This window comes from Panthera tigris, chromosome B2 (genome assembly GCF_018350195.1).
Source record: "Panthera tigris isolate Pti1 chromosome B2, P.tigris_Pti1_mat1.1, whole genome shotgun sequence".
Classification (NCBI taxonomy): Eukaryota; Metazoa; Chordata; class Mammalia; order Carnivora; family Felidae; genus Panthera; species Panthera tigris.
Window position 1 is genome coordinate 47153091 of NC_056664.1, and position 15339 is coordinate 47168429.

General features: G+C 36.7%; 1 protein-coding gene and 1 long non-coding RNA gene across 3 annotated transcripts in view; one reads left to right on the plus strand and one right to left on the minus strand.

Moving 5' to 3' along the window:
* Positions 1-4674, plus strand: LOC122238651. Its single transcript, XR_006217678.1, has 2 exons — positions 1-929; positions 4200-4674. It is a non-coding gene; the product is annotated as an uncharacterized LOC122238651 (long non-coding RNA).
* LOC102954431 (cysteine-rich secretory protein 2-like) overlaps positions 824-15339 on the minus strand; it is a 25718-nt gene continuing 11202 nt past the window's right edge. For both annotated transcript variants that reach the window (XM_007095506.3, XM_042986544.1), the window contains 6 exons: positions 11999-12115; positions 11127-11214; positions 5686-5831; positions 5181-5278; positions 3174-3262; positions 824-990 (listed from right to left, as the gene is read on the minus strand). In XM_007095506.3, coding sequence (XP_007095568.1) covers positions 863-990; positions 3174-3262; positions 5181-5278; positions 5686-5831; positions 11127-11214; positions 11999-12115 — 666 coding nt within the window. In that variant the 3' untranslated portion in view covers positions 824-862. The remainder of the gene's footprint in view (positions 991-3173; positions 3263-5180; positions 5279-5685; positions 5832-11126; positions 11215-11998; positions 12116-15339) is intronic.

Below are 15339 nucleotides of genomic sequence, written 5' to 3' on the forward strand. Positions count from 1 at the left end.
AATAAGTAAGTGTTAAAAAAATTTAAATAACATTCAGGAACTGCATTGATGATCTTGAACCCCTCCCTATTTTCCGTTTACCCCATGACTATTCCTGTCCTTGAAATAGTGAATCTTGACACTGGATAAAGATATGAGTCTAATTTGACAGTTAAATCATTGGTATTATCTGGAAGGTCCATGAAAAAAATAAAATCAAACATTTAGCAATGGAGTAGAGACACTGGGGGAGGGGTGTCTGAGAAAGAATAACCGGATAATCAAGAGGAGAATTTTCCAAGCATTATGGAGCCAAGAAAAGTGTTTTTTTTTTTTAATGCACTTTTTATTTTGGAGTATTTTTAGATTTATAGACATTTTGCTAAGATAGTGCAGAGAATTCCTATATACTCTTCACCCAGTTTCAGTTTCCCCTCATGTTATCATCTTGTATAACCCTAGTACATTTGTCAAGAATAAGAAAGAAACATTACTATCAAAAACAATTCAGACCCTATTCAGATTTCACCACTTTTTCCATTAATGACCTTTTTGTGTTCCAGAATCTGATCTGAGAGACCACGTTCCATTTAGTTCTCATGTTTTCTTAGTCTCCTCTTGTCTGTAATGGTTTCTCAGAATTTCCTTATCACTCATAATTTTTACATGAGCAACAGATAATATAATCATAGATTATGTAACTTTTTAATCCTTTGATGAAAGAAATTTCTGTAAAATAAAAAGTAGATCCAAGAGAAAAAGACTCCTTATTACTTGGAATCAAGTTTGTAACCAACATGCTGACAATATCTTTGCTAATGTCACATCTAAGTAGATAGCGTGGCCCTTCTCTACTTAGCCCCCCTCAGTCTGTATTGGGTATTTAATAAATTTTATCTTTACAATAGCAGGAAGCCTTGCAATTGTCCTTGGGAAGACTATGGGCACAGGTTAGTATTTTCTTCAAATCATTACAGTTTTGATATTTATCTTCATACTTGCAAACATTGGCTGAAATAAAAACAAAGAAATTAGTCAGTTCATTATAATTTTCCTCTATAGCAGCAACGCAAACAATACATTCAATGCAAGTGGGGAGAACACAATTGAAAAAACAAGTTGGCATCATTACACTATGATGTCAAGGGACACATTAATCCACCACTTCTTTTAAAATTTGAGCTTTTTGAAATGTTTCTAAGATGAATTGACCTACTTTTCTTCCTCAGAAAACAAAGTAAAATAAATGTAAATGAGTCTCTAAAATTGCACTGTCCAAAATTGTAGCCTTTAGCCATGAGGTTGTTTAAATTTAAACTTAAATTAATTAAAATTAAATAAAATTAAGAAAATACATTTTCAGGTTATCAGTGACACATGTTACATTCCCAGTGCTCCATGACCAATCTGACTAGTGGCTACTTTACAGGACAGTGCAGATTGAACATTTCCATCATTGCAAAAAGTTATATTAGGCACTGTTGCTCCATCTAGATGCTAGAGCCACTAGTTTTTCTTTCAAGAATAATAAACCATTATGAGAAGATGTGGATATAAAAATGGGAGGGAATTTTACTACAATTATGTGACATTTCCACTTTGAAGTCCCTCAGTGGCCACAAACTCAATTAATTCTCAAACTAAATTCATCACTTTACCTGTAAACTTGGCATTCCTTTGGAGTCCCTCCCCAACTCCCAACTCAACTCCCCCAGTATCAGAGAAATGAAACCTAACTACTAAATAATTCAAACCAGATACTGGGAATCAATATGAACTCATGGCTCTCTACTTTTTATCAGCACTCAACAAATGCAAGTAACAAACAGTAGCCATCCTACTTCTTTCCTGTCATTCATTACTGTCCATTTCTCTTCATTCATTTTGTCCTAATGCAGTAAAAACATCCATTTGGCTTTTGAACCCATGTTTTCAACAGTCTCCAAGCTGGCTTGAATCCACTTGTTTCTCCATACTACTGCCAGATCTTGATAAAACACAATTCTGACTTCATCACCCTTCTGTTTAAAAATCTTTCAGTTGGTTGTTCATTACTAACAGGATAAATTCCAAACCCATTAACAAATAGTATTCATCAGATGTGTAAGTATTTTATTTAATTGATGTATAGCTTTGATATCATCAATATTCTGAATTGGAGCTATACATTGAGAATGTATACAGTTTAGTATACTGAGAATGCTACAGTTTAGTCTGGTGAATGCATCTGAAAGGTAAAAATCTCAGGTAATGGGTCAATTATACTATTCATAATAATTTAATGACATATCCCAACCAAACAAAAATACCAACTCTTAGTATTTATATTCATAACAACACTGAAAATGAGATATATGACACTAAATGTAGTCCTTTTTGCCAAAATATTTTTTGGACTTCTGTGAGTTAATATTGCTATACAAGGATTTGATCGACATTTTAAAAATATATAAAAATTACTAACACAAGTGCAAATGGTTATTAAATTAAACTTGATTATTCTAACTATACTATGGGAAAAGTGAATTTAGTATAATGAACTCATTGGTGTATAAGAAATGTTTGGTGTCTGGACTGAACCATATCTGTGATCTCATACCTTTATGTTTGTACATATTTTCTCTTTTTAAAATGCAATAATGAAATTTTGCTACAATTACATTAATTTTGACAGGAAAAATATTCAATTACAATGAATATTTTCACAGAAACATTTTTATATATGCCAATAGGTAATGAGTCCAACATAAGCACAAATATACATTGATGGTAGATATTTCTTTAGGTTATATATGGTTACAGGGTTTTAGTTACAAATAAATATAGATACTGGGTTGTGTACATTTTTTGATTAAACACCCTCTGTTGAATATTTTTTGTCTTTTGCATGAGGGAATTGCTTAAGTTGGTTTACAATCAGAAGATTTTCTAATTCTTTTTTTCATGTTTATTTATTTATTTTGAGGGAGAGACAGAGAGAGACAGAGAAAGAGAGAGAGAGAGAAACCAGAGCAGGATCTACACTGTCAGCCTGGCATGGGGCTTGACCTGAGATCATCACCTGAGCCAAAATCAAGAGTCAGATGCTTAACTGACAGAGCCATTCAGGTGCCTGAAATTTCCTAATTATTAAAAAAAAAAAAGGTCAGTCCATTTTATTAGATGTACTAGCAAGTTAATGACTTCAAACTTACTGCATAGTCCATTGTCACAGTCATAAGGGCAGCTGGCACAAGGCTTTCCTTCTAGGTAGGGTGTATTTATCTTGTTAAGATGATTACCACTGAAATTTGAAATACAAAGTGTCAAACATTTTTCATTTTTCAGTTTAGTTTATGCTACTAGGGTGGCACCTATCACCACAAATACCTGAGTATTTATTCAGTGTTTTTAATCATGTCAAATAACTGAAAAACTAAAATTCCCAAAATGTACTCAGATACCAATGTAAAGTAAGAAAATAACTCACACATTCACTTACTTCCTTGACCATAATCTCCCAGCCTGAGACACTGAAATGGGATAAATGGGGTCTAAAATTTTTGGAGTATATTTCAACATGGCAACATTCTTTCTCACCCAGAAGATGTGGTCAATTGCTAAAGCAATGTATCCCAAGGTGCTGGCTGGTGATAAAACATATTTCTTAGAGAGACAGCAAGTTCCTGGGAAAGAAAGGGTTGCCATAGGGAAAATGTTTAAAGTTACATGTAATTTTACATTTAAAAAAGAAAATATGATAATTTTTAAACATGAACTAGAGAAGGTAAAGCCCAGGATACTTTTGGCCTCTAGATGGGGGTGATGATTTTCAAGTGATTTTTGGTGTGTTGTATTTGGGAGTAGGGGTGACAGGAAGATTTTTGAATGTCTAGAGGTTTTGTGTGTAAGATTTTAATACTTAAAAAAGAGGGAATGTTAGAAAAATGGTTTTATTAACACTAATCGCTAAGGTGTATTGGTCTTACAGTAACTAGTCTACCTCTCGTTGGTGAATATTATTCGATTGGCCGTTATTATCTGAAAATACAAGACAGTCAAAATCTCGATCACTCCAAGTAGGCGGACAACACAAGGCCATGCATCTAAATCTCAGCCCCTGCTCAGAATATACCCGAACGTGTGTGAGCCCCTGGAAAAATATGAAATAGACACAAATATGTTCTGGAAGTTCTCTCACCCCTGCTTTCCCTCATTATTCACTCCAACTCTCATTTCAGATACCTGGCGTCAGATCCTCCTTACTTATGGCCAGACAGTGACTTTAGATGCATTCTACTAGGAAATTTTCAATTCTTTCTACTAAACCCTCATAGGTGCTTGCAGGAAAATGACATTGGGAGTCATACTTCTCAAGCGGGAGATCCATATACTTGGGTTATCGACAGTCTCAAAATAAAGCCTGAAGATAGCTTGGTTTTAGGGGTCCCCCTGTCCCCGATGGCAAGAAATTTCAAACATTTAAAGAAATTAAGGTTAACAGATATGTTGAAATTAGATCTTCAGTATATCCACAGAATTTATTCTGGGTAAGTTCAAACATAATCTTTGATGAAAGAACACATTTCCTGCTGCAAGTCAAGACCTTAAAGGATGGTTCATTATGGAGATTTTGTGCAAACTTCTGAAAAACAAGGATTAAGGATGTTCTTCTCTCCTGGACTCTGAAATACATTAAAGACCTCTTGAAAACTTTGAGAGCCAATGAATGAATCATCTTTGATGGTAATAACATAGGCAGCGTTTTAGATAAGCAGGGGTGGGAACATTTTAGCAGAAAGAGCTGAAATCACAATCAGCCATTCCCAGTTTCCCAGTCCACTACCATCCCTTGCTTAACCATCAAGCTGCCACCCTTCTAGAGTATGAAGTTAGTGAGAACTAATGACATCAAATCTACAGAAATGCACACTACCCATGCTCACTTAGTAGCTGTGAGCCCAAGGGAAAGGCGACTGAGAGAAAAGATGTCACTCTGTAATTGGGGGAAATAGAGTTTCAGATTTTACACTTGGAACTGAAAACCTGGTGTCTTCTCTGATAAATTGAATGTATCTCAACTTAAAAGGCATTTCCAAAGACACAATTCCTTCTTTTTATTGAAATATTCTTTGTATTGTAGTTTGTTCAATATACGAAAATTTCAAAATATTAAATTGCAGATGGGATTATTGGCATTCAGCTCTAAAGCATATACTTACGCAGGACAATATTGGCAAACATAGTAGTATTTCAGAATATCTTGATTGGGGCAATAGGCAACTCCACATCCAACGTGGTAAGAGGAGTACCAGACAACCTACAAATCCGGAAGGGAACATAGGAGAGTACATGAAAGAGGGAAAATATTGAAAAACAAATAGTAGCAATTGTAAAAGTGAAAAAAAAATGTTACCATTATGGTATTGCCTTGTGGAAATATTTAGTTCAATTATTGAAGCAAATCACACATTTTAAAATGCTGAATTTTCATATACATTCCTCACTTTATGCATCTACAATGTTGGGGAAATACAGTGTGCTTCCCTATGAAGAGTTCTGCCAGCCAAGGAATAAATGACAGCTTTAGATGAAGTACTGGCCAACACCAAGGCTACTAGGTCTACTCACATTCTCACGCAAATTGAACACGGGTTGGTCATAATTTGGAGAAGCTTTCTACATTAGAACATTTGTGGCAGAAGTATTTTAATTTGTTTTCCTTACCTGGGTATAATGTCCAACAACTGCACCAGCAGTCTTTGCTCCCTTACCATAGATAAAATTGTCCTTCTCATCATACCAGTTTTGGATTGGGGCTGACCATGACTTAGGGTGAGATGACATATAGAGATTCTCACCACAGTTTGTACCTAAGGAGAACCAGATCACAATGAAGCAATAAAGCATGCCATGGCAAAAGAAATCAACTAAATGAACACAAAGATGTTGCCTTTCAACGTTTTTGTTTTTTTTTTTTTTTTTTTTTTGGACAGAGAGAGACAGAGCATGAACGGGGGAGGGGCAGGGAGAGAGGGAGACACAGAATCAGAAACAGGCTCCAGGCTCCGAGCCATCAACCCAGAGCCTGACGCGGGGCTCGAACTCACGGACCGCGAGATCGTGACCTGGCTGAAGTCAGACGCTTAACCGACTGCGCCACCCAGGCGCCCCACAGATGTTGCCTTTCAAACAGTGCCTATGCTTGCCAACTCTTAACACGTAATAAAACAGCTTCTGTCCTTACCAACTATTAAGCTGAATAGAAGACAAATCTGTCTACCATACTGAGGCTGGCCCGAACATGCAAAATTTTGAATAGGTTGAGAAGATCTTATGCTTTAAAAACGCTTCTCCTTTTGGGGTGTCAGAGATGCATTCTTTTCCATGCAAAATTCTTCACATGTGTAATGTTTCCTGTAGTCTCAGCTTTGTATTGTAAGCATGCAAAGGGTAGTGACCAACTTTTATTCTATTTTTAGTTCTTCATGCCCACTCTTGCCAGATATTTTTCATATATTGGACCCTGAGTAAATGTTTATGGTATGATTTTTGTGTGAACTTGGAAAAAATGTTCTACAGGCAGTCTTTAAGAGTCCCAATTAAGAGGCAACTGACATCAGGGGAGATGGCAGTTTTCAAAGTTTTTGGATCCTCCCTTAATATATCAGAATGTCATCAGACCAAATCTTCCTCAGAGAAGTAGGTAAGAAGAGCCTTGCAGAGGGTCACATCAGCAAGATGGTGCAGTAGGAAGCCCTGGATTCTCCTTCCCCCGACAAACACACTGATTCAGCAACAATTCCCAAACAAATTGCTCTTGTGAGAAATCCAAAACTAATTGCAAGGCTTCTATACCCTGGGAGAACATGAACCCAGACAAACTGAAGCCTGTAGGGAAATTAGGACACCTTCTTGCTAGAATGCCTACCCTCAGCACAGTTTCTGCCATATGATCAGGAAGAGATCCCATATCTCCCAGCTTCCCCCAGGGGAAGGAAAGAGTTGGTTCATTTGTCCAGCCCCCCAACCTTTCCTTAAGGAAAACTCCCAGATGGTTGGCTTCTGTCTTGCTAGTCTTGTAGCTCTGATTGTCAGATACAGGCTAGCCATCTGGAGGAAAATGGAGATGGTGGTTGGGACTGGTAGATATCACATCTCCTCCCCATGGCTTAGCACAGAGCAAGCAAATGAAAAATCTTAGCTCTCAGCTTCTTTTTCCTGAGGAAGCAAAGAGTTGATTGGTGTGTCCAATGCTATTTCCCCAGGGCTTCCCAAAAAGCTGACATCTCTCTTGCCAGTCTTGGAGCTCTGATGGCTTTGGCACAGTGTTGCCCCCCTGGAGGGAGAACACAGATGGTGTTTTGTATTGGTAGATGCCATGGCTCCTCTTCAGCTCAGAAAAGAGCAAGTGAACAAACACCACAGCTACCTGGTTCTCCCTGGGGGGTAGGGGTGGGGGAAGAGTTGGTCTGGGTATCCAATGCCACAAACTTTCCAGAGGCTGCCCCAAAGCCTGGCTTCTGACTTGTGTCTCTGAGAATGCGAACTAGACCTAGCATAATCTAGTTCCCTGGGGCAAATGAGAATAGATAGAGGTTTGGGCTGGCAGTAGCCATAGACTCTCTTGGTTCAGCACAGAGTGAGCAGATAAAAAAACCCTAGCTCCTAGCCTTTCCATGAGAAAGCAAGAATTGGATGGGATGACTAAATCTCCATCTTTTATGGGGGCTGCCTGAGGAACTGACTAAAGATCTTTTCTGAACACAGTCAACTTGAGCAGACATTTCTCCAAGGAAGATGTACAACCAGCCAACAGGTATATAAATGACTTTGGGTAACATAGATATTTTAACAATATTAATTCTTCTCAATGGGAAAAAAAACCCACTCTCTTCAAGAAGTGATGATGAGAAAATTGGACAGCCACATGGAGAAGAGTAACTTTGGACACCTAAATTACACCACACACAAAAATTACCTCAAAATAGATTAAAGACTTAAACATATGACCTGAAATAGTAAAACTCCTAGAAGAAAATATAGGGAAAAAGCTCTTTGACATTGATCTTAGCAATGAATTCCTGAATGTGACACTAAAAATATAAGCAACAAAAGCTAAAATAAATAAGTAGAACTGCACAAAACGAAAAAGCTCTGCAAAATAAAAGAAACAGTCAACAAAGTGAAAAAGCAACCTGTGGAAACAGTGAAAACATTTGCATAGCATATAACTGATAAGGAGTTAACTTTCAAAGTATATAAAGAACTCATATAACCCAATAGCAAAAATTAACCCAATTTAAAAATGGACAGAAGATTTGTTTTTGTTTTGTTTTGTTTTCTGTATATTTTTTTTATCATTTTTCATTTAGCATTTTATTTATTTTATTTTATTTTATTTTATTTTAATTAATTAATTTATTTATTTTTCCAATATAGTTAACATATAGTGTTATATTAGTTTCAAGTGTACAATATACTGATTCAACAAGTCCATACATAACCCTGTGCTCATCAAGACAAGTGCCCTCCTTAATCCTTATCCCTTGTTTCACCCATTCCACATCTCCACCCCACGGTAACCATTAGTTTTTTCTCTATAGTTAAGAATCGTTTTCTTAGTTCGTCTCTCTCTCTTTTTTCCTTTTCTCTTTTTACTTGTTTGTTTTGTTTCTTAAATTCCACATATGAGTGAAATCATATAGTATTTGTCTCTTTGGGACTGATTTTGCTTAGCATTATACTCTTTAGCCCCATCCATGTTGTTGCAAATGGCAAAACTTTTTTATGGCTGAATTATATATATATATATATTTTTTTTTTTTCTTTTCTTTGCACATTCATCTATCAATGGACACTTGGGCTGCTTCCATAATTTGACTATTGTAAATAATGCTGCTATAAACATAGGAATGTATGTATCCCTTTGAATTAGCGTTTTTGTAGTTTTTAGGTAAGCAGCCAGTAGTGCAATTACCGGATTACAAAGTAGTTTTATTTTTAACTTTCAAGGAACTTTCATACTGTTTTCCACAGTGGCTGCACTACTTTGCATTCCCAACAGTGCACAGGGTTTACTTTTTCCCACATCCTCTCCAACACTTGTTGTTTCTTGTGTTTTTTATTTTAGCTATTCTGATGGGTGTGAGGTGATGTCTTGCATTTCTCTGATGATGAGTGATGTTGAGCATCTTTTCATGTGTCTGTTGGCCATCTGTATGTCTTCTTTGGAAAAGTGTCTCTTCATGTTTTCTGCCCATTTTTTGAGCAGAAGACATGAACAGACTTTTCTCCAAAGAAGGCATACAGATGACTAACATGTATGTGAAAAGGTGTTCAACATTACTAATCATCACAAAAATGTAAATCAAAATCATGAGATATCACCTTACATCTGTCAGAATGTCTATTATCAAAAAAACAAAAGACAGCAAGTAATGGTAGGGATGTAGAGAAAGTGGAATCATAAACACTGCTGGTGAGAATGAAAAATAGTGTGGTTGCTGTGGAAAACAATATGAAGGTTCCTCAAAAAATTGAATGTAGAACTACAAAATGATCCAGCAACACCACTTCTTGAGTATTAAAGAATTGAAATCAGGATCTTGAAGAGATATTAGCGCACTCATGTTCATTGCAACACTATTTACAATAGCCAATATTTGGAAACAATCTAAATGTCCATGGACAAAGGAATGGATGACAAGATGAGATATATACATACAATGGAATATCATTCATCTTTAAAAAAGGAAGACGTTTTGCAACATGTGATAACATGGGTGAACCTTGAGGACATTATGCTAAGTGAAATATGCAGTCACAGATAGACAACTACAAGCATGAATACATTTATATGAAGTATCTAAAAGAGTCAAATTCATAGAATCAAAGAGTGCAATGGTAGTGGCTGGGGATGAGGGAAAAGAGAAATGGGAAGTTACTAATCAATAAATTTCAGGTAAGCAAGGTGAATAAATTCTAGCTATCTGCTGTACAACATTGTACCTGAAGTCAACAGCATTGTACAGTACACTTAAAAATTTGTCAAGAATGTAGGTCTCATGTTAAGTGTTCTTACTACAATAGAATTTTTAAAAAAGCACTGTTGCTGTAATAAAATTAATTTAGAAAAAGAATGAAATGCCTTGAAGCCCAGAAACATTTTCCTATCATTTCAGGCCTCACTTAATATTTACATTTTGGTGGATTAAAATATAATGTTTACATGCTGCTTAAAGAGAGTGTAAAATATTCTTGGGAATTTTCTTTAATATGGAAGGAAAGAAACTAAGAATCTAACAGAACTTGATGTTAAGACCATTTGTTTTAAGCTTCTACTGAATGTAGTTACCTAATTTCATTATAATTTTGGCATCAGCAATATAAATAACAGTAGTTCTACTGAAGTTACAAGTAATTATTCACTACTTTCCAATTGGGTTTGCCTGTCATGCTTAATAATGTAAATAAATATTTTATGTACAGTTTATGCACAGAAGTTTTCTCCAATAGTTTTTCTAATTCTTGAAAGTTATATATATTTTTGCATATAACATTATTCTATGCATTACAGGTACACAGTCTATATAAAGTACTTGACTATCAAAAACTAAAAACTGAATCAACATACACAAAATATTAATCATGATTTAAAAAGTTTAGGTATGTTTACAGCAAAATTCAGGAAAAGTTCAACATAATCCTGTATATTTTATGAATACAAAATGAGGACATATCAAAACACCAAACAGCTACACAATATCACAAAAAAGGGCAGTGGATCCGAGATCAATAAGCCTGCCCAAAGCATGAAACTCTCCAGTAAGGACACTTCAGATTGTGTCTTGGGGAAGTCATTCCTCCCCTGTCCTTATCTTATAATTTCTAAAATTGGAGAAATGATGATTCATGACCTGTTTATTCATGAGCTGGTTCAGAGTGATACATGAAGTATTGCTTCAGAAATTCTTGGCATAATGCAATCAACAAGCCCAAAATGGTATCTATAATGATCCCTCCCTATACAGATACTTTGATTTTAAAAAGAGCAACATTTATTCACTAAGTCTTCTTTCAGCATCCCTGAATGTCCCATTCTATTTGATTTTTCTAATATTATTTTATTATTCATTTATTCCACAGATATTTGCTCATTTACATACTGGTTTTTCGGTCCTTTGCATTGCTGTGTTCTAAAGTGCACTTGTTTGCCCATTTTTGGGCATTTGCTGCTGCTTCTCTGCTCCATTCCTAAATGTCACAAGAAAAAAAAATGCACTTAAAGATTCAACTCCAATAGAGCATATGCTTTATAGTCTGATTGGTAGACTGATTTGCACTATTTTAAAAGCTTCTATAGATATATTATGTAATTGTCTTTGGTATGAAGGATCTTTTTGTTAGTTGTGTGTGTGTGTTTATGGGCCCCAGTGCCAATTTCCACGTGAAAAGAAGTTCATAAATGATGTGTCTAGTGAGAGAAATACCTAATACAATAACACTGACAATTTATGATAGGAGAGGAAACACACCTAGGATTTTTAGTAATAGTGCCACTCTAAATACTCATCAAATATATTGAAGCATTTAAATTATACTTCAATAGTAATAAACTGGCCTAGATTATTCCCAATTCCACTTACAGCCCATTGCATTCAAATGGGAGAGATCTAGCTTTTATGGATTATGCCTTGGAAAGTGGACTGTTATTTACTCTTAATGGCACTGATTTTGAAGGAAAGGGGACTCCTTTATTTTAGACTAGGGAAGACAGTGAACAAAAAGTGTAATGGCTTCACATTTGATGTCTGAAGATTTGGCTTCTAATTTTGCCTTCCCAACCTAATAGCCCTTGACAAATTATTTAACCGTATAAAGGAAAATTAATTTCTGTCCTGTCCATAACACAGCTCAAATGAAATAGCAAAATAGAAGCAAAATTATGTAAGCACAAGGTACTTAAGAGATGTCAGTTACCAGCTCCCTGCTCTTATCGTGACTTTTCACATCACTAGCCTTTATCACTGCCTCTTACCATCTTTAGCATGTTGCTGGCAGGTGGAGAGACTGATCTCCTTAGTTCATTGTGTTTATCTACAATCTCTTTTTGGACTTGTATTCGAGTAGTTGACAAAGCAGCAAAGGATGGATCCTAAAGAGAAATAAAATTATGGTTACCATTTTAAGATTTGTTAAAATTGGTCCCTCAGCCCTTGGACAGCTTTGAGGTGCCCAGCTGCGGAAGGCTTTTCCTGGAGTTCACCTCCCTGTTTGACTGCCAGAAAGCCATGCAGGGCCTGAAGGGTCGCAAGTTTGCCAACAGAGTGGTTGTCACAAAATACTGTGACCCCGACTCCTAACACCTCCCCCCCTCCCCAGGACTTCTGGTAGAAGTGGAGGGGGAGGGTGGGGGCAGGGCTGTCTGGGGGCTGCTCCCCCCCCCACTCCTCCCCTTTCCCCCTCTGAAGAAGTTGGGCAGAGCAGTGAAGCTGAATGACAGCTAGCAGCAACTTAAGTGGCAGCAATTAGGGTGGGGGTGAGGTGTGGGTGGGGAGGGGAATAAGGAAGTCTGCACACAGGCCCGCACAGACACATGCATTCACAGACATAGAGGGAAGGAGTTAGGATGGGGAGGGGGTTCACAGCAGGGCGGTAGGACCCCCATAGTCCCTCCTCATAACAGCCTCTCCTCCCTTTTACTCTCTTTCTCCCTTTCCCCACTGTAGAAACATAGTGTGTTTATGATTTGTGGCCAAACTATTTTGATAAACTTTTTTTTTAATGTTTATTTATTTTTGAGAGAGAGAGAGAGCATGAGCAGGGAAGAGGCAGAGAGAGAGGGAGACAGAATCTGAAGCAGGATCCAGGCTCCAAGCTGTCAGCACAGAACCCTACGCTGGGCTTGAACCCACCAACTGTGAGATCATGACTTGAACCAAAGTTGGACACTCTAGGCACCCCACATAGCCAAACTATTTTGATATTTTTTTGTCCAACCCCCAGTGCCCTGCCTTCTCCCTAACTAGGTCCACAGCCCCCATTCTCTTGGCCTCTGGTTCTCTCCCCGGTGCCTACCCTCCTCCGTTTCTTATGTAGTTGCTTCTGTCCTTAGTCTCCCTGACCGGCACCCCAGCCCAGTGGCCTCCTCCCTTTCCTCTATGTGGCGATTTCATATTTCCTAAGATGAATTTGCTTGTTAAACATTTTGTTGTATTTTACTCTTAAAAAATTGCATTTAAGAGTAAATATTAATTCCAGGGAACAATGATCACTTTAGAAGCATTCAGTTCAAGCCAATAGTAGTTACTAAGCATTGCCAATGAACCTGAGCCAAAACTGTGACAAATAAGAAAAAGCAGTTTAAAGCTTTGAGAATAGTAATGGAGTTCGGAGCATGACAAATTAGAATATTCTCTGAGGCCACAGATGTCAATTTCTAGTTTCAAGGGAACTCTTAATGTGCTGCTTCTATCCATATGAGTGATAATATTTTATAACCATAAAGGTACACAATGGAAACATTAAGACACCTTGATTCACATTTGATCAGGCTGCAGCAGGTGGGATGAGAGTGGAGCTCAAGATTCATCCTAGATTTTAAGGAAATTTTGACCTGACATGTCCTGTATTTAGAGAAATAATGTATTTAGAATGTATTTGGAGAAAGAATGTTCAGATTCAAAGTTTATTCAATATTCTAGTAAGGGGTGACTGGGTGGCTCAGTTGGTTAAGCCACCAACTGTTGATTTCAGCTCAGCTCATGATCTCATGGTTTCTGGTTTCAAGTCCTACATCTTTGGGCTCAGCAATGACAATGCAGAGCCTTCTTAAGATTTTCTTTCTCTCTCCCTTTCCACCCCTCCCCTGCTTAAGCTCTTGCACCTGGTCTCTCTCTCTCTCTCAAAATAAATAAACTTAAAAATTTTTTAAGTTAAAAAAATTTTAAAGTACTTAAAATACTCTAGTAAAATCATTCTTCCTGTTATGATATGTATTATGATCTACTTTATTATGATCTGATTTCATGGGGTCACTCAAAAGATAATTTTGCAACATCAAAAAATTTCCAAGGCCATTTAGAGGGAGCAAAGTCATCTAATTAATGGGCCATTGCTGATTCTGTTCCTTTTTAGTAACAGAATAAAGTATTATATCAGCTGCTGAAATTTTTGGTATATTTTATCATTGTACGTGTGTATGTGTGTGTGGGGTTGTGTCTAGCCTAGGGTAGGTGAGTTGTTCCCACAGGTTAAGATAATTGATGACTTAAATTAATACATGAGTGTTTTGTTGTATGAATATGAGTAAGAGTTTGAAGTCAAAGTCTAAACAGACAGGGCCCTTTGTTGATTTTACCTGACACACTGGGGTAAGTTATTCTCTCCTACCCCAATAATGAGTTCCCTCAAAGCCCTCCAAATAATGTAAGTTTAGGTTTAGCCATGTTTATCGCCACTATTTATTTATGCATCCATTTCCCCTGCTTGTTTGTATGTTCCTAAGGCAGGAACCAATAGTGAATGCCATTGTACCCACAGATGTGGCACATTCGCAGCTACTAACTCCTAAGCTAGAAAGGATGCGCATGTGAAATATTAACAGTGACCAACCTCTGCTTTACACAAAAGCATAAAATAACATCCTTGGATATTTCCTATTGACCCTCAAAAACCTGCTTAAGAGAATTTCATTTCAAAATACCTTGGATATTTCCTATTGACCCTCAAAAACCTGCTTAAGAGAATTTCATTTCAAAATACATAAAAATTTGGCCCCTGCGAAAGAAGTCATTATTTCCTCCTCCATATCCTATATTGCTTTGTATAGATATAAATCCTACTGAAGACGTGTCTTTGTCATTGTTGTTTTTAAATGAGTTTCAAGAGAGCTTTTATTAGGTAACAGGAAATATGAAGAGTGTTGAACATAAAATAGATCTAACATGGTATCTATCTATTGATCCTTAAAAAGTTTATTTTGATAGACTATATGACATAAATAATAAAATAATTACATATATTTCAGTTACATTGTAACTAAAATGATAGGTGGATTCTGCTAGATATACAAAAAAACAAAGGGTGAATTCTTGATTGAGGCTAGGAAAACTTTGTAAAAGATGGTCTGGATTGGGGTTATAAAGGATGATTAGTGTTTTCTAGCATTCTTGAGAAGGGGCAGAAAGTATGTAGAGAATCTGATTAGCTAACGGTAAGTGGTGCAAAAGAGCAAAATATCTCTCCTTTAAATAATTTCAAAAATGAAGACCAGGAGATGGACCAGAAAGATAACAGAGGGGCAGTAAGGACCATGAAAAAATCTTTAAGAAAGAGACTGGGGAGAAAGCAAACTTTTTGACTGAAGACCGAGGTGAT